The following is a 20,076-nucleotide window of genomic DNA, read 5'->3' as shown; positions in this document are numbered from 1 at the left end:
CAATAAGCATTATCAAAGAGGAAAGCCTATTCTTAAATATGGGGAGGGTGTCTGTCTACTGGAATCTGGACTGCTGGTCCCACACAGCTTGATATCTTAAGTATCTGGGTCCCATTATACTTTTGGAGACTCTAGGAACCAAAAGTTCCCTGCATTCATTGTTCTAGTGGGGTAATAAGGTACTAAGGTAAGGTACTATCTTTAAGATATGATAGTACCTGCTCTTGCCAGAGAGCTTTGCAAGTGGCTGGCTTTTTCAGCTCCAGGCATTTTCACATAAAAAAGGCCAATTTCTCTTGTTAAAAGTAGTTAGTATGGATGGTTGTTTGTTGGGAGTGGGGGCAGCGGAGTAATACTCTTCCCGGGGTGCAGATTTCATTGAAATGCTCCTGGCTTTAATACATAAATACAGGTTGCTTTTACAATAAGCTGTTTACAACATCCTTTTCCAGTCGTAGCTTATATAGTCTTATCTTGAGAGTTTATTAAAAAAAAGCTTTTTCCTTGTTTAGGGAAACATGCTCCAAGCTAACGGTCTCTCCTTGTGATTCAAGTGCGAGGCACCTTTCCCGGGCAAAGCCCCTGAACCTGATTTGGATTCAGCCATGCAGACTGTGAATAGGGCCGCTGAGAAAAATGCATTGTCGGGGTTTCTCCAGTTCCGCCCCGCAACCTGCATAACGACGTGTCGGCCAGTGAGAGCAGAGCGCTGTGCTAGAGGTTGTTTATGTGGAGTGCTGGGTTAGGGTTCCGCCCACCGAGGTATCTCTGATCGCAGGGCAGACAGGCAGAGAGTGTAAAATGGCGCACAGCTGTCGGTGGCGGTTCCCCGCTCGGCCCGGAGGGAGCTGCAACTCCGGTACCGGGAGGAGAGCGGGCCGAATTAGGGTTACTGCCTCTCTGCGGAGTGTCTCGGGAGCCCACCCTAACGCAGCCGGGCTCGGACCCGGGTTTGACGCTGCACTACAGGTCTCTTCGGTTATCGGGAGCAACCTGCAGAAATTTCGGGATGTTTTGGGGGAATCGAGTGACTCGAGCAGCGGGGAGGTAAGCACACAGGACAGGACAGGACGGGAGCAGCCTGATGGTAACCCGGGAGCATCGGTTAGGCAAACCGCAGAGCGCACGGTTCACTCAGGAGAGCCGTTTCTCTCGCGTTTCAGATGAGGAGCTAACGGTTACTCTCTGCCCAGACGCTGACCATCTTTTCCTCCTCCTAACGTTAAGTGTGGCTGTGTGGGCAAACTTGTCATATCCATGATGCTCAGTTAACTTTCAGTCGGTTGTGTGGCCCTCAAACTCCACGGCAACGTGTTATAACGTTAACTTTGGTGACGAACACCAAACGGTCTTCACATTTATGGGCTCAAATATCGTCGCTTGCTGGAAAGAAAGTTTTTCTTCATCTCAGTGGAGGGACTACTACATCCACACAGTTTGGATGAGCTGGTGCTAGCGTTGGTGTGCTAGCCCGACCAAAACACCGTGGAGAAACCCCGGTTGTTATCTTGTTGATAACAACGTACAATATAGTCAACACAGAGCAGGTGGCGTTACGCCCCGTAACTAAGCCGTTACAACCGTTGTACCAGTTAACTGTTAACGTTAGCTTCTTGACATTAGCTTGATGGGAAGCCTTCAAAGCTGGACGTGTTGCCTTCTAATTCACGTAGCTACACCAAACACAGTAAAAGTTATCGCCCCGTATTAGCATTAATATTAATTTCTTACAGTGAAATGCATATTTCCAACATCAGTTTATCACAACGTCGTTTCCCCCCGTGGTGTAACGTGGGACCCCGAAGATAGCTTGTGATATGTTTGAAAACAAGACATGTCAACTTGAAGGAGGCGATAGTACACAATTGTGGTTTGTTAAACAAGCTAACGTGAACGTAGCGTCTGTCTGCAACGTATCCGAGGAAGGGCTGCTCGTTATTCACTTAACTTACTCTCAGATTTTCAAGTAGATAATCTTTGCCAGCTAAATTACCTGCTATTTACAACACGATCTCAAGGGCTGGCTGTTTGCAGCGAGGTGTCAACCTCCCAGCGAGGCTTGGCTAACGTAGCTGATTGGTTAGCTCGCAGGCTAACTGTCTACATCTCACAGCTAAAACCCACACATTTATTTCCCTGTCGTGAGCGATGTTAAAGTTGCAGGTTTGCCCTGGAGGTTTGCTGTGTTTACATTCGGCCAGCATATTACTAGGAAGCGGGTTAAAGCGCCGTTGCTGAAGTTGGCGGAGCTCATACACAAAACTAAACCATTATCATTGCTGTTTAGTGTTAAGCTAGGAGTCAGCTACCATGCTACGCACTACGCCACGCTAGCCATCGGGGCTATTGCTGATGCATAGGAAAATGGGAGGTGGACATGTTTTCCCCTTCTCTACACAGTCAGTACGTAGCTATTACCAAAATAATATCATTTTTTACGATGCTCGGCGATGCTGTCTGACACACAGCCACATACTCAAAAACACTCTCTTCAGTGCTGAAGTGCTAATAACAGTATATCGGTGTTTTTTTTTAGCGTTTTGATTTCGCTTCGTGTTTTTTTTTTACCAGAGAAACGAGACTTGCTAGTGACAGTGCGCATGCAGGGCTGGCTACAATAACAACGAGCCCCTTCTTGACGGACCGTGTGATGTGGGGGTGTGTTCGCCTTAGCGAACTACCATCTTCCTTCTTCATGATGAGCAGCATGCGTTCATTGCAGTGGGAGTAACGTTACACTGTGTGGGGATGTTTACCACCAGCTCCAGTGCTCCACACACCGCGTATTTCTGATCGAAGCACAGCAGTAATTGCGTGCATTTACGCATGCTTTTGTATTCGAGCGTGCTTGGATTTTTACGCACATTGTGAACCTTGATTTGGAGATTGTGATAGCTCCTGTTATAGTGTAGCAGTAAGACGTTGTAGAATATTGAAAAAAATAAACATCTAAGTTTCATGATATTCTACAGAAACGTGAATTTTATTTCAAATGTTATATTTGTGAGCATGCCACTAAAGTAATTAGGAGTCCCTCCAACTTCTAAAGACTAACAAAAAAGCTGTATTTTGGATGTGTTGATGCACTTCACCATAAAATCTCATGGTGTGGAAACTGCATGGTGATTTGATTGATGTTGAAGTACATTTGTACTTTCAATCAATGCCTCATGAGTTTCTGGAGAACTATACCCTGTACTTGAAATATCCGTTTTTTAAGCTTTCGAAGTCCCTACTTTGAAAGACTAAATGGATGAGAATAGACTGTTTGCAGTGAGGTGTCAAGCTTCCTGTGAGGCTTGGCAAACATACCTGATTGATTAGCTTGCAGACTAGCTGTCTACATATCACAGCTAAAAGACCATTATCTTCCTGTTGTAAGCGATGTTGTAGAAAGTTGCAGGTTTTCCCGCAAGGTTTGCTGTGTTTACCTTTGGCCAGCATATTACTACGTAGTGGGCTAAAGCATTGTTGCTAAAGTAGACACAGAATAATGATCTCCTTAGTTTTATGTACATTTGTGCTTTCACATTAATGTTTTGAAACCAAATTAAATGTGAAACTTTAATGTTTTGGGAAACATCATCTTTATTCAGTGACTGAGAGTATAGCAGTGTTTAGATGTGTGGAGACAAACTGGACTATTAAATCCCCATGGAACCTGAAGCCTGTGGATGTTGTGGACACAGTGTGGTGATTTCATTGAGAAGGGGTGTAGTGCCTGTCTGGCCAGACCAGGGCAGGATTGTTCAGGCTCACTACAGCCTGCTGCGCTCACAGGGCAACCATGAACAGAGCACCAGCCGGACTCTTGGCCACCCCTCCTTCTTCTATCCAGGCAGAAAGACCCAAATCCACTTCAGACAAACACAACCCCGTCTGAGAGGCAGAGCAACTTTTCTTGTGACAGCTGCCACTTTGGAATGGATTACTAAGCCTATTGGGGTGACTCAAAAGGGTGCTTGTCAGCTGTTGCTGTCCAAATGAAGGCATTTGTTAGCTTTTGTATGTATGTAGGCAATACATTTTCTTGATCTGGCCAAATTGCCGTTGCTTATTTTGGTGCAGAGTGCAGTCCATGTAGATTGTTTTGGTAGATGTGTGACCTTTATCACCCCCACAGCCTCAACCTCACTGTCCGTCTAATCAGACTTTGCATCATTTCCCCCTTTTTGTTCTTAGTGCATTATATGCTGCCTTCTGCTGCATCCTTTCCACTCATATATTATTACCAATGTTTAATCATTCAAACAAAAGTGCAGCTGAATAGATGTATCAACCCAAATGTCTCTTTGCCTCACTGGTTTGAGAGAAATAGTGTGTTTGAGCGGAAGGGGCTTCAGTCCAGCAGGTGTTTGGCCTATTTAAATGGAAGCCCCCCCCCCCCCCCCATCCTTTTGCTCCCACCCGCTTACCCATCTCCGAGACAGCGTGTGGATTGGAGCAGGAAGCTTTGTGTCTGCTTTTATTCTAGCTCTCACAAAGTGCGGGCGGCTGAAAGAGCACAGGCAGGGATATCAAAGAGTGCGGGGCGACCCCCCTCCTCCCCACGGGACAACGCTGGGAGGAGAATTAGTCACAGACCCTCCCATCCATGGCTTTATTCTGCTACAGCAGAATGCTTTAGGAGTTGCCTGACTGGGAGAGAGGCGGCAATTGTGTTGTTTTTTTTACTCTTTGTGTGTGTGTGTGTGTGTGTGTGTGTGTGTGTGTGTGTGTGTGTGTGTGTGTGTGTGTGTGTGTGTGTGTGTGTGTGTGTGTGTGTGTGTGTGTGTGTGTGTGTGTGTGGTGGTAGGGGTGTCAGACTTTATGTCCCCTATTGCACTCTGGACTAGGCGTGTCTTCTTTGTCTTTATTTTGATTAGGACTTCAATTCAAGCTGCCTGCTTGGGTGGGTAGGAGGGGGTGTGTGTCTGTTTGTGCCTGCCAGCCTCGGTGAGTGTGTGTGTGTGAGTGTGTGTGTGAGTGTGTGTGTGTGTGAGTGAGTGAGAGAGAGAGAGAGAGACAGACACCATGCACACGTGCCAATCAGTTTGTTTGTCTTTGTCCCTTGACTGTCCTCGTCTCCTTACGTGCGAGGTGTAGGCAGAGGAGTCATCTTGCCCTGGAAAGTGTTTGTTTTGGTTTGTGTGCTGTCAAGCAAATGTGAAACAGTTGCACTTAGTGTTGGGACACAAATGTCCACCTTTTGCTCTGAGCTGACAGGGGTCATCACTGGGAGTGCCACTGTAATTCACTCTGGTGGAGGAAACAAGATGTTCTTGTCAGTGGCAGAGACTGGATCTTTTAATACCTTTGGTATTACTCATATTTGCTGCCCCACTTTGTAAACTTAGTAGTATCTTCTGAAGTGATTAATGGGATTCCTCTGTGGCCTTTTTAAGAGAAGTGTCATCAGAGGGGCATATAGGAGTATGAGCTCATCACCAGTTCACGTTCCAGGAAGAGATGAGGCATCATCGCTTTACAATAAATCCAAGAGGAAAGCTTCCGGGAATGTGCCAAGGAAATGTTGTTTTCAGAGAGAGGAGTTCAACTCAAGATGTGTTCTCTAACATCACACTGACTGACGGGCTCCTAACCTGAATACCTCTATTTGACATCCCTCCCCTCAGTCTGAGTCACATTCCTGTCCTCCCTTTTCTCCTCATTACTTGCTCTGATGTTTTCCTTTTCTCAAAGTGGGTAACTCGGTTCTGACTTTAAACTCATCTCATTTGTTTTTGTAGTACTTTGATGCCAAATGTTATCACGTATATAGCCCCTATTAATACTCTAATGCTTGTATTTGTAATCAAGGGGTGATTCTGATGTTGATCGTTAAATTTGAGCTCATTTAAAAGTTTAAAAGCACACATTGTATCTTGCAGTCAATAAGGGTGCATTATATAGGGGGGTTGGGACAATTTGTGTGTGGGTGAGGCACGTGTCGCATAACTGTGGTGTCTGGGTTTCCAATCCAAAACATTTTTCACATTACTTTGTGTCTTTCTCAGTCTTTTATGTTTGCCCTAAGACTAAAAGAACAATTTGGCGAGGGAGTACAGATAGTGCTGCATCTGTTACCTTTAGATAGCTGCAAATTACATCTGTTCAATTGTTCTGTTGCTTTCTCATAACATGAACATGAGGAGTATGAACTATATGGATAATCGTGTACATAGTTGTCAAATCAATACCAGCAACATTATTGGTTGTTTGAATGGTATGAGTAGATATAGCTCACTGTATTATTATGCATCAATGTGATAACACTTGCAGCACGCAGCTGGTCATATGGTAGCAACAGTTCAACGCTTGTGGGAAGCAGTGTTTCTCCTGGGTTAACTGCTTTCTTATTCCAATATTTATCAATCACTTTTCAAAATCAACATGAACCACTCTTCCCATCTGCATAAATCAGATTCACCGCACAGCTCCTACTTTGAAAGGTGGTTCGCCTTTTACTCCCTTTTCCAAAACAGTGGTGAAGAACACCTGGAGTTGAGTTGCAGATAAGCAGCTGGTAGTATGTTTCACTTTTAAAAGTTTTTTTTTTTTTTTAAAGGTTTTTTAAAAGGAGTCAGGTGCAGACTCACTCCACATAAAACGCACAGGCGCTACATTGCATCACTTACAGTAAACTTCATGGAGAACAATGAGGACAAAACAGCATCAACAATCTCTTTTAACCAAATATTTTCTCTGGTTAAGCCCAGCTAAAACACTGAATCCTGTTTACTACCAAGCCTGTATGTGACCAGGACAAACAATGTGATCTCCCCTTCACCTGTGTTGTGGAGAGGCTATGGTCTGCACAAGATGAAACACGAAAGCAGAGGATTGTGTGAACTTTAGCAGAAAGGAAAATGCTGCAAATGCAGTAGGTGTTGCTGAGTTTCTATAAAAGTTAGTGTGCAACATAGCAAGTCGATTAGTATCGTAAGTAAGTTTGTTTAAGTAAGTTTCGGAGTTTGCTGATGATGATTGCACAAGCAGTGGTTGGTCTGTTCTATAAGATCTTGATGGTAGTGGTTGTTTTGCTTGCTGAAAAATATTAATAATTTATCAGCGCTACCTATTGTCAAACTACTCCTTGAGTGGATCAGAACATGTTTGTGTGATTAACTCATTTACAACTGCTCAGTTATACTAAAAATGATCTTTTAAGTGTTTAAAGTGTGGTTAATGTAAAACCATCTGGGGAAGTGTTGATAATACTACAGATTAGCTAATCTATAAAGTTTAAATGATAATAGATGTAGACATTTTAGCATTATTTGATGTTCAGAAAGCTGGTTTGAAACAAATTGCAGTGCTGAAATAAATGTTATCAGTTATCACCCATCTTGCATAGTGTGGTAAATGATAAGAAGATCATAAAACAACTGACATTACTTCTCTGAACAATTTAGCGATTGTTCCTAAGAAGGGGTTGCGGCTCAATACCTAGTTGAAGTGGATGGATTTGGAAAAAACATAATATGATGGATCAGAACCTATGAGAATACCTATGTCTTTAGCACAATTTTAGCATGGTTAAGTACAGGCAACTAAAATCCCACGGTTACGTTAAGAGAAAGTATGTTAAACTTTACAAATGTTAGTAGCACTAGGTTCTACTTCGAGACTGCAGGTGAATCTTGATCCAGCGTTTGCGTGGATCCACCTTCCATATGCCATGACCCCTCACTGTGCCATGAAAAGCATGCTACTTCCTTAATGTTTACAGTGAATGTAAACAGCCATTGCACAGGCGGTTGATCATAATCAGAGTTTTTCTTTTTGTGGTTTGTGAACTTGTTCTTTTACCCGTTTCTGTTGTTTTGTGCATTTTCACTCCTCTGATTCCATCAAATGATGGGCTTTATGTGATAACCGCTTTTATGAGCACCTGCAGGCTAGAGCTGCGTGCACAAACTCTCACTAATGAGGACTAACATGAGGTGGTTATAATTCATCTTAATCATTCTTAGTCTGGCATTCCATAATTTAGTAGTTCAAAATGAAGATGTTTCAGAAAGCCACTTTTTCAAGCAAGGAATGTAGGTAAAAGCCTAAACCGGTTCCTCTTCTGCAGCCAATTATTTATAACCAGATGATTTCTCCTAAATGTTGTCTCCAAAGGCAGCAAAAGTCCCCTCAGCCTTCTCACAGTGGCCCTGTCAAAATTATATAGAACCATACACCTCCAACCAAATTCACATCCATCTCAAAACTTTCAGGGGCAGCCCCTTGCACCTCTGAAAATAATAATGTTGCTTCCACAATGACTCAGATAGATTTCCCTTTCTTTAACTTTTGAGTGATTTAATTTAAGTTATGACAGATAATCAGGAAGTTAAAACTGCTCCAGTTTTCACGGTGAGACTGACAGCAAAAACCAGCAAAGATGAAGAACAGTTGTGTTCAAAATCATTCATGAACACTGAAGAAAAAGCTAGGAAAAAGAGAAATACAGGTCTTTCCAGTATCCTTTTACCCAATGCATGTTGCAAGGCAAGGTGGTACATGAATAACCTTGCTAGTCTACTACAGTGTTTACTTCTTGAAGTTAACTCCCTGTGCCTGCTCTACTACTGAGCTCATGGCGAGCCTTGTGTTTCACACGCTGCTGCACCGTGCTCAGTAGCCAGTGGGCGGGAAGCAAGCGAGTGAGTGACTGAATATGTGTTTGGGAGCATGGCAGAGAACAGAAATAAGGGCGAGGAAAGGGGAGGCTTGTCGTGTGTGGGAGGCCTGTTTTGATTGGGATTTGGCAAGCTTCTGCACGAGCATGAAGAAACCCCAAATTCCCCAAACCCCTGTGCTCCCCTCCCCCGCATCCTCACTATGTTCTGCTTGTTTACATCTTGCTCTGCAGTTCACGCAGGGTGGGGGGAATCAGGAGGTACATGTGGGCATGCATGAGTGGTGCGTGTACATGAATCTGTGCAGGCCGCTCTATGACTGTTGTGATGTCATTGACTGCTACTTGCACTATCACAGCGAGTCAGTGCTGCTGGCCGTTGGTTCTCCGCCCCCCTCCGTTCTGCAAGAACACCAACCAAGAGCAACAGCTTGCTGAGAGAGGAGAGGATGCTGGTATTATTGTGAGGAGCGGGGAAGAGGAGGGAGACTGAAGGTGGAGAGAAGCTTAAGGAGATGAGTAGTGGACGATCAGTTTTGGTTATGCACTTGTCTGTCTGTTAATGTTGTTTGTTCATTTGTAGAACAGATGAAAGATTGTTTATACATTTTCTTTTATATTTACGAATTTGATATATTCTCCAGTGCATTTCAATAATAACTCTTAGCTGGTGAAAATCAGTTTGCATGTGCACACACTTGCATGGACTACGCTTGGATAACAGCTGCTCTACAAACTGGGCCAACGAGACCTCAACTGCATCCCCACACGTTGCTATAAATAAACATGATTAAATGACATCCTCACCTCCACCCTTAAACACACACACCGATTACAAGAAGTAGTGGCACGGCTCAGGATGCTGAAGATGTTAATCATCCTCTAATGATTTCTCTGTTGCACATCTCAAAGCTTTGCTTAGGCTTGAGATGGAGGATTGATGTACACTCTACACTGTACCTGTCACATTAACAGTTGCATCCATCATTTCTGGAACCACCATTGATTAAGTCACAAAGAACGTAAACATGTATAAGTCGGTCATTTAATAATTAGAATATGAAGTGTCACTTCACACATTTGTTTCTGGAATATTGTATGTTTTGGTTGTGCAGGTACTTCATTGATTACATCCTGTCATCCTGCCAGGTTAGGTTCTCATATGCTTAATGTCACGTCATTAGACCTGCTGCCTGACAGATGGGCAATGAGTCATTGTTGGTATTCTTTCAACATGTTTTTCTTGCACTTGTTCTAAGGCAATAACACCTAAGTTCCCAGTGGAAGAATGGGATTCATGGGGGCATGTGACGCATTCATGTTTTTAATGCAATGGCATGATAGGTGAGGCGACAAGGTCAGACCGTCAAAATATAATATATCTTGTCAACTATTTTATGAATGAACTGAGTGAAATTTGTTATACATACTCACTAATACTTACTAATGAGCCATGTTCTGTCAGCCTCCACTTTCTTGGAGATGAATCACTACGTAAGCATAGTAACATAGGAAGATTGTCATATTAACATGGTTCATGTCAGGAAGTTGCAAACAATGTATATTCTAGGTTTTAGGGTATTTGTATGCTAACATGCTACATGCTAAACATGTGTGTCAACGTCCGACAGAAGGCCTGTTAACATGTTAGTATGCTAGATTGAGGGAGTTCAGCTACAAAGGACAGCTGAGCTGACTTTTCAGTACTTCTGAGGCTATCAAAACTGAGATGAAAGTTCAACCAAGCCAAGTCTGATCATCTCTGATATGTTCTGAAATGGTAAATGTACGTAGCATTGCCTTTCCTCTGGTACTACCCTCAAACCACATTTTTGCCTCACTAGTGGAAAGGAAGTAAGCTGATGTGTAAGAAGCATTAATGCTTCACAAGGCTGCTCACATGGTTATAGAAAGTAGGCCTAGTTTTCTTTAGTGTATCATTGCTCTGGCTGTCTTTCTTGCTGTCTATGTATGACCAACCACCTTAGCATTTCACTTTTCCCTCAGGGAACCGGATGGCAGTGCAATGTGTTAGTCACCCAGTAAGATTTCTGTCTGTTGTGGGTTGAGCCTTTTTTTTTCTGACTGCAAGCATATCATCCCAAAAGCCAGAGACACATGAGAGCACCAGAGTTAGCCAGCAGGCGAAAGTGAGAATGAGGACATCATTATAGCCTATAGGCTGGTCTTCATCTGAGTCAGACTTCAAAGTATTGTACTTCTAGGCCAACTGACAATTATGTGCCATGATGGGTGGTGTAAATTTGACCTTAACCAATGTTGCTTATGCCCCGCATTTTACCATTTCAAAAATTGCATGATCACCAAAACAACAAGTTTTCTTTTTGTTTGTAGGAAGAAGCTTTTGGAGGATTTGGACCCGTGGCCGAGCAGACAAGAATACAGAGCCCTTCCACAACCCCTACAGGTAAAGTTACGTAACAGTAACTCCCTACTAGTCTATCAGGGACCTTACTGTTTTCTTGAGATGCTTTAGTCTGTAAAGGTTATCTCTGTCAAATTCTTCCCATGCTAACTATATTCGTCTGTTTTGCTTGCTGGTTTTATCAGTAGGCCTACCCATTCAGGAGAAGAAGCCTAGAGGCCGTCCCCCACGGGCTCTGACTGCCCAGAAAGCTGCTACAAGTCTACCTTCCCCCTCCTCCCATCCCTCCTCTACACAGGCGAAACCTGAAGGCCCTGAAAGGCCAGCTGAGAAGGTGAAAAGGCTGCCTGGGAGGCCGCCTGGCACCGGGGAAAAGAGAAGAGGTCGACCCCCGTCTTCAAGTAGCAAGAAAGCTTGGAGTACAGGCAGCCATGCAGCAGGGGAGGATAGTAGGCAGGCTGGGTCTGAGTTGGGCATGGACACAGATGAGGACAGGGACAGAAAGGGCCCCAAGAGGACACCACTGGGCTCTGCTCAGCCACATGACACAGAAGCAAAGCTTCCCAAAGGTGGGCGGGGTGAATCCAAAGTTACCAACCTGAAGAGGCTGAGAGCAACTAAACTTGCTCCTCTCAAGTCACGGCTCAAGACTTTGCCTGGTGTACCCAGACGCAGACGTGGGCGACCACCCTCAGCTGAGCGTCTCAAAGCTGAGGCAGCAGCTGCTGCTGCTGCACAGCTGTCTACCTCTATTGAATGTGGGGAAGGGAAACACAAGGTCTTTCGGGTCAGAGGGGGGGATAGAGGCACAGAACCACACACTCCTCAGCAGCCCATGTTGAGGAGTGTGGATGGTGCTGAGGACCAGGACTCTTCCAATCCACCTGCCTCCCTGTCTCCCTCCAAGACTGGCAGGACAGTGGGCCTCAGAAAAAGCCCTCGCCATAGAAAGCCTGTCAGGATTGTCCCCTCCTGTAAACGCACTGATGCAACCATTGCTAAGCAGCTTCTGCAGCGCGCTAAGAAAGGAGCGCAGAAGCGTCTGGAGAAAGAAGCTGTATCCATTGGGAGTAGTGGGACTGGAGCCATGGACTCTGGCATCAGGAAGACCCAACTGAAGAACATCAGGCAGTTCATCATGCCTGTGGTCAGCACTGTCTCCCTTCGCATCATCAAAACCCCCAAGCGCTTCATTGAAGATGAGGGCAGCTTTGGACCCCCGCCACCACATATGAAGATAGCACGGTTAGAAACAACCCCCTCATCTGTCTCCACATCTGCCCAACCCACCTCCACCATCTCCTCTTCCCCCTCTCCTGTACTAGTCTCATCCACACCTGCTGTTACTAGCACTGGCACCACTGCGCCGATTGACTCCCTCCCCCCTCCTCCACCTCCTGCCCCTATCCCCACTATTTCATCAACAGCTGCCAATCTGCTCAACAGCAACAGTAACAACGCCGCAAATGGGCGATTTAGCAGTAGCGCTGCATCTTGCGGCTCAAGTGCTGTGTCCCAGCATTCCTCCCAGCTCTCCTCTGCAGAGTCTTCCAGGTCCAGCAGCCCCAGCTTGGATGACTCATCATGCGATTCCCAGGCTTCTGAGGCCACACAGGCTTTGTCCGAGCCAGAGGATCACTCTCCATCCTCGCAGGGAGAGAGAGAGGCCAACCTGTTACACAGCTCACGGCCTCCCTCTCCACCCTCTGAGCCTGAGCCAGAGCATGTGTTGGCAGAGAGGGGTCGGCGAGGGCGGAGAGGACAGGGGGTCGGCCGGGGAAGTCAGAGCCAGAGGGTGAGAGAGACTCTCACTACTGGGGCTAAAAAACCTATCATCAGCCCACCAACAGGAGTGCTGATGTCCTCCTCTACACTGGTAAATTCCCAGCAAGCTTCATCTACAGCCTCCTCCTCTTCTTCACCTCCACCTCCCCCTCTCCTCACCCCTCCACAGCCTCCCCAGTCAGCCTCCTCCAATACAGCTGCTGTTAGCGATCACCACTCACAATCACCCTGGATGACTCACCCCATCCCTCAATTCCTGTCTGGACCATCAGTGCTGTCCAACCTGTCAGATAAACGAAGCCGCTCAATTCTGAGGGAGCCCACCTTCCGCTGGACGTCACAGTCCCAACCTGAACAACAGTACTTTTCCTCAGCTAAATATGCCAAGGAGGGCCTTATCCGCAAGCCCATATTTGACAACTTCCGTCCTCCCCCTCTCACAGCTGAAGACGTGGGGTTGTTGCCCCAAGGTGTTAGTGGAGCAGGGGGAGCTGCTCCAGTGGTGTTCCCTGCACCAGGCAGCGGAGCGGGAACAGGGACTCGTCTATTTGCTCCTCATCACTCACACACCCACCACCAACATCCCTCTTCATCCCGCTTTGATGCACCACATCAGAAACGCAGCCCGTTGCTGCGCGCTCCACGGTTTACACCCAGTGAGGCCCACTCTCGGATATTTGAATCGGTCACCCTGCCGTCATCTTCTGGAAGCAGCCCTGGTTCTCTCTCCCCACACCAGACATCCTCTAGCTCCAGCAGAACCTCACGCCGCAGGAGACGAATGGTGCAGGGAACACTACGTGGCCATCCACGGTCTCCTTCCCACTCAATGACCAGACGCAGCAGCCAAATTGGTGGCCAGATGCCTATGGGGAAAGGCTCCTCTGAGATGTCTGTGCTGACAGGCTCTGTCTCCTGTAGTAATCCCAGCTCTTTGCCAGGGGTTTCTGCAAATCCACTAGCCACTAGTGCCTTAACTCCTCCTTTCAGCACCTTCTCCACCGTATCCATGGTTCTGGCCCCACAAGGGACACCTGACAGCAGGAGAGGGGCTGCTGGAAACCCACCTCCTTTATCAACTTCATCATCCACTTCCTCCCCACTTTTCCCTCTCTTTCCTTCCAGTGCCCAGGACACAGGGCGAGGAGCTGGGAAAGGAGGTAAAGAAAAAAGCTTGTCAGCTCCCCAGGAACCTGCTCCAAAGGAAAAGGAAAGGGATTCAGAGAAGAACCGAGAGAAAGAGAAGGAAAATAAGAGGGAAGGGAGGAAGGATTTGGAGAAAAGAAGTAAGGTTTCTACACCAGATGGCTCCCCCAATGCACCTTCCAGCCTGTTTACTGTGGATGGGAGGGACTCCGAAGATGCTCTTTCAGCGGTTGCTCCAAAAAAGGCTCCAGGGAGAAAAAAATCATCGTCAGTTGACACAGTATCTGACACTGCTTCCTCAGAGGTGCGTGTGCCCCATTCCACTGTTCCCACATCAATCGCTAAAGGACGTCTATCTAAGAAAGGCAGACCCTCTGAGAAAGGAGCAGAGATTGAGGATGGGGAAAAGGAGAAAGAGAAACAAAGTGCTCCTAACCAGCAGACTGCAAGCCTTCCAGGGCAGCCAGGCAGACAACAGCTCCCTGTCTCCTCTCTTGGATCAATGTTGGCACAAGCAGAGAAGCAGCCTGTGACCGACAAGCGGGTAGTTGGACTACTGAGGAAGGCCAAAGCCCAGCTCTTCGAAATAAAGAAGAGTAAGCTGAAGCCTGCAGAGCAGACGAAGGGCCAGGTCAGTTTTTCTTCGTATTTTTCCTTCATAGTTATTGTCTTCTGAACAAAGCTCTGTTTCTCTCATGATATAGCTGCAAGCAAGTGACTTTTACATGATGCAATGAATATATGCTATAAATAGAAATCTGTGTTTGTACTCAACGTGAAACTTGATAATAGGAAAGTCCCAGGGAGAGTGTTACTCAAGGGGAAATCTATTAGACTCATACATTATGCAGAAAGCAGCACTGGCTATGCTTTTGAAAGTATTTCCAGAATATGCTCCTCTGTTCTTCTACTGTTAAACCAAACATTCAAAGGTTTTAGGCAGTCATTGCACATCTTCAAGAAAAGGAAAATTCCCTGTCCTACTTGAACTCATCCTCAGCTCAACCTCTGGTATTGACACTGCTCTGCCACCTCCTCTGCCCCCTGGAGGCTCCACCAGGGCATGGTCCACACTCTCCAAAAAACTCACTGACCCTATAATGACCGCTTTTTACATTGTAAATTTGTGTGTGACTGACTGTGTATTTGTTCTCATTGTGAAGCATGCTCTTCAAATATCTGTTTCACTTTTTGTGGTGGTGTGTGTGTGTGTGTGTGAGCAGGGTCAAGAGAGTGACTCGTCGGAGGCCTCAGTCCGTGGCCCACGCATCAAGCATGTATGTCGTCGTGCAGCTGTGGCTCTTGGCCGTAATCGGGCAGTGTTCCCTGATGACATGCCCACACTTAGTGCCTTGCCCTGGGAGGAGAGAGAGAAGATCCTATCTTCCATGGGAAATGATGGTGGGTCACATTCAAACTTACCTCTCATCTGACCGGCATAGATACTGCTCAATATAGATATGATGTTTATTTTGTAGTGTGGTGTGTATACAGGTTCAATGTCATTGGATTGAATTCTGAATGTATTATTTATTTACTGAAAAACTTCTGCAGCATGCTGTGACCGACTTGACTGACTTGACTGAAGTACTGTCATTTAGTGCTTGTTATGTGTCAGCATTTGATGATCCATCAGTGATGTGTCTCTTCTTGCAGATAAGTCATCAGTAGCAGGCTCCGAGGAGGCAGAGCCTCAGTCCCCTCCCATAAAGCCACGGGAGACACGGCAAAAGGCTGTTCAAGAAGCTCCGCCCAAGAAGGGCCGTCGATCACGACGTTGTGGCCAATGCTCAGGCTGCCAAGTTCCGGAAGATTGTGGTGTTTGTACAAACTGTCTTGACAAGCCTAAATTTGGAGGACGAAACATCAAAAAGCAATGTTGCAAGTGAGTCTTAGTTAATGAGCTGTTTGTTGCAATAGATTATTGTAATTATTAAGCATGTCTAGAATAACATTTCAGGACGATTTCTTTGAGAAAGTAAAGTAAGTGAATTTTGCCACTCTCTACAGGATGAGGAAGTGTCAGAACTTGCAGTGGATGCCCTCAAAGATGTTTCTTCAAAAACAAGGCAAAGGAAAGAAAGACAAGAAAAAGAATAAGTTGTCCGAGAAGAAGGAGTGTCTCAATCCGGTAAAAGCACCCATCTCAGAGGCTTGCCCTAAACTCAATCCTGCACCACTAAAGGAGGAGCCTCTCCGCAAAAAGAGCGAAACTCCTCCTCTAAAGTTTGGAGAGGAGAAGTCAAGACAGCAACCACTGTCAAATCAATCATCTCCAGCCCTCGCATCTTCCCCTTCCTCAGACGAAACCCTGCCGGAGCCCAGCACGGTCACAGCTCAGTCTCCAGCCCTCACACCAGACGCCAAACCGCTCTCGGTCACAAGCATTGTCACCAGTAAGAAGGGACAAAAACCACAGCAGTCTGTACCAACCTCTTCCTCTTCGTCCTCGTCGTCCTCCTCTTCCACTTCATCATCATCTTCATCCTCATCATCTTCCTCCCCGTCATCTTCAGCGCAGAATTCCCCCTCCCAGTCCACGCAAACTCATCAAACATCACAACTGCAGCAACGGCCTCTTGCCAATCAGGCGCCTTTAAAGAAAGATGCTTCACCCAAGATTCCTCTAAGCGAGCCCAAGAAGAAGCCCCAGCAGCACTCATCACAACAGCAGAGCTCAACTACAACCATTTCAGATACAGGTACACAAAACTGGTCGCAATTCTGTGTCCTGTATTAAAGTTAATATATCATACTTGATTCTTATTTGAATGTTATGTCCTGTCTCTTTTTCATAGTTGAATCTAAACTGTTGAAAAAGCCAACTTCTCGCTCAGTTCCTCCAACTCCTAAACAGAGACCAAAAGATAAGGTAAATAGTTACTATAAGAGCTGCATGAAATTGCCACATAGTTTTCATCAAAATGTTGAATGTTCACTGTACAGACTTCTGATATTCACTCTCCTCTCTCACTCTCCCCTTGTCTGATCAACATGACAGCCACTGACCACTAAACCCCCCAGCAGCAGTACTTTAAACTGGCTAAGCACTCCCTCGACTAGGGGCCAGGCGAAGTCCAGAGCGTCCTGCGACGGAGTGCATCGTATCAGAGTGAATTTCAAGAGGGACCATGATGTGGAGAAGGTTTGGGAGGCTGGTGGCCTCAGCCTTCTTACCTCTGTGCCTGTCACGCCCCGGGTGCTCTGCTTCTTATGTGCGAGCAGTGGAAATGTTGAGGTGAAAAAATAATGGTCATTGAAAATATTTGCTTTCAAATTTGCAATGGTAAAAGCCATATTCTAATCGTGTCTGCCTTGTCCCCCATACCTCTCTCTACGTGTTGTTTCTCCCTTTCTCTTGTTCTGTAGTTTGTCTTCTGCCAGGTGTGCTGTGAACCGTTCCATCTCTTTTGCCTGGGCGAGTCAGAACGCCCTCTCCAGGAACAGTTTGAGAACTGGTGTTGTCGACGATGCAGGTTCTGCCAGGCTTGTGGTCGCCAGCACCAGAAAACTAAAGTAAGTCACTCAGTACAGTTTTGTTCATTTTAAAGCTGTACACAGAAGAAGCTTGGTGTGGAGAAACGGTGTGTAAAGGCTGGTGAATCTTGCCTAGAAAGAAGTCTGCTATCCAGCATGTCATTGTTTTGCCCTGTTGTTACATGATAATAAGGTTTAACGATTTGTTGGCTATTGGTCATCAAACAGATGATCTCAGTGTTAAGAAATGGATTTCTTGCTACTAGAAATAAATCTCTGCCTAAAGGGCACTAAATAATTTATTACCTTGATTGGCTTTTTATCTGTGACCAAAGAACTGATTTAACAGCAGCAGGTCTCTGGCAATCCATGATAGCAGAACATGTTAAAAATCCATCTAAAGGGTTCCCTGTGGAGTTTCAAGTCGTTGTTTACAGTCAGTATTCAAACGTGTTCACACTTTTGAATTGTCCTTGAGGCCAAACAAATGTGCTGGATGCATTTCTTCCCTCCAAATTTTTTTTAAAAAATAAACCAAAGCAGATTTTTCGTTCAAAGCCTGCATTGTTTACAACCACGTTGCTAGTTGTCTTCTTCTTCCCTGCCTTTGCTGGCTGCGTTTTTGGCACGTCAACACCACTTTTCCAGCAGTGCCGTTGTGTGAAACCTTTGGCAAGAATGTGTATCGTTTCACCTGCATGCAGATGCAAGGACACCCTCGTGCCAGTGGATGAGAACAAACAAAACAGGGACATGCACTTAAAAACTATTGCTCCATAGCGCTACTAGTGGCCAAAAACTCCACATGGTTCCTTTAATGCATGTTAACATTAGCACAGTATCAGACACACAGTTTAATGAGTTTCACTCTGTGTGACACAAAAATGTATTTTCATTTTTAGTATGTACTAGTTATGGCTAGGCAAGGCTGTTAAAGCTAATTGTGTTGACTCAAAGCCACAAGAGAAACTTGACTGTTAGTTATATTAACTTATAACTAATATATATATATGTATAATATATATATATATATATATATATATATATATATATATATATATATATATATATATATATATAACTAATACTAATTAAAGTTAGTGCTCAATAAACTGGGTAGCATCAGTTGAATCTCTGCATACAATTGATCCTCTATTGAAATTACCATATGTTTTGCAGCCAACTTGTACATTCATTTAAAAACAATGCTGATTGGCTAATGTGAATTATCATTACAGGTCAAAGGCAGGGGACATATTTTTTGGGGGATATTTAAATAATCATCTGACTTTTGGCCTTTTTGTCACTGTAGCCGCAGCTGCTGGAGTGCGATAAGTGCCGTAACAGCTATCACCCGGAGTGCCTGGGTCCCAACCACCCTACCAGACCCACCAAGAAGAAGAGAGTCTGGGTATGGATACACACCACTCTTCCTTTAGACTCCTCTTCATGCTCTCTCCCTCACACAGCTGTAACAGTCTCACCAGTGTCTGACCAAACTTTAACATTATAGTCACATATTTTTCTCTTACCGCTCCTTTTGTTCACACATTTTTTCCAGTCTCTCACCAAAGTGCTACTTAAATTCACAGGGCCTTCTCACAGGCAGCATCTATGAAAACATTTTACTCCTGTCGTCGTGTCACTTTCACACCGTCCTTGCTCTTTACAACTGTTGTTGGACCCTTGTTTATGTATTCTTTCTTTTCAGGTGTGCACCAAGTGTGTGCGCTGTAAGAGTTGTGGAGCCACTAAACCTGGGAAGTCCTGGGATGCCCAGTGGTCACACGACTTCTCCATGTGTCATGACTGTGCCAAACTCTTTGCTAAAGGTAAGCGACAAGCATGTGGAGACCAAAATGCTGTTCTGAATCTGACATTTATATTTTGAAGACTGCATCAGTAGCTTGAGGAAGGTAAAAGCCATTAAAAGATAACATTTGAGTGGTCTGAACTCACTATCTTCTCTCTTAGGGAACTTCTGCCCACTGTGTGACAAGTGCTATGATGATGATGACTACGACAGCAAGATGATGGAGTGTAGCCGTTGCAACCATTGGGTTCATGCCAAGTGTGAGAATCTGACAGGTCAGTAGAAGTGGAAGATTATATGAAGACAAAAGTTTACCGTACTCCACAAGCAGATCACTGTATTCAGCATTCAACAGAACTTCTCCTGCCGGTTGTCAGTGTCTGTGCAGCTGACTGACAGGCAGTCCTGTGAGTCCTGTCATTCTGATGAGATGCTGAAAGACCTTATAATGGGAGCAATAATGACCTGTCATCTCTCGCCGTCCCCCAGATGAAATGTACGAGCTGCTATCGAAGCTGCCAGAGAGCGTTGTCTACACATGCACCAAATGTACCGAACGTCATCCGGCCGAGTGGAGGACGGCGTTGGAGAAAGAGCTTCAGGGATGCGTTCGCCATGTCCTCACTGCACTGCTTAACTCACGCACATCCTCACACCTGTTGCGCTACAGACAGGTTAGATACACATACTGCTGCTTTTTCTGTGGTGTCCGTACAGATTGCTGTGTTTGAAATTAGTTTTATTTTAATTTTAATAGTGGTGCGTTTGACCTTGTTGTAGTGCTGCACTACACTGAAGCAGCAACTACCACAGCTAAATGAACTTTCTGAACTTAGTGTGTAATTCTCCGTCTTTTGGGGC

General features: G+C 45.4%; 2 protein-coding genes across 2 annotated transcripts in view; one reads left to right on the top strand and one right to left on the bottom strand.

Moving 5' to 3' along the window:
• The window catches only part of psph (phosphoserine phosphatase), a 178,342-nt gene that overhangs the window by 52,978 nt on the left and 105,288 nt on the right, over positions 1 to 20,076 (bottom strand). The gene's annotated exons all lie outside the window — the stretch shown is intronic.
• kmt2a (lysine (K)-specific methyltransferase 2A) overlaps positions 728 to 20,076 on the top strand; it is a gene marked incomplete at its 5' end in the record, with an annotated part of 39,864 nt that continues 20,515 nt past the window's right edge. Inside the window, 14 exon segments of the mRNA XM_084018615.1 lie at positions 728 to 766; positions 769 to 1,047; positions 10,964 to 11,036; positions 11,183 to 14,556; positions 15,149 to 15,326; positions 15,582 to 15,810; positions 15,936 to 16,627; positions 16,724 to 16,797; positions 16,927 to 17,163; positions 17,295 to 17,441; positions 18,715 to 18,813; positions 19,114 to 19,234; positions 19,377 to 19,490; positions 19,705 to 19,889. Coding sequence (XP_083874741.1) covers positions 728 to 766; positions 769 to 1,047; positions 10,964 to 11,036; positions 11,183 to 14,556; positions 15,149 to 15,326; positions 15,582 to 15,810; positions 15,936 to 16,627; positions 16,724 to 16,797; positions 16,927 to 17,163; positions 17,295 to 17,441; positions 18,715 to 18,813; positions 19,114 to 19,234; positions 19,377 to 19,490; positions 19,705 to 19,889 — 5,841 coding nt within the window.

The sequence above is a fragment of the Eutrigla gurnardus genome (genome assembly GCF_963514095.1).
Source record: "Eutrigla gurnardus genome assembly, chromosome: 10".
NCBI classification, from domain to species: domain Eukaryota; kingdom Metazoa; phylum Chordata; class Actinopteri; order Perciformes; family Triglidae; genus Eutrigla; species Eutrigla gurnardus.
The sequence above is the reverse complement of the archived record's forward strand: the minus strand, read 5'-3'. Positions and strand labels throughout refer to the sequence as shown.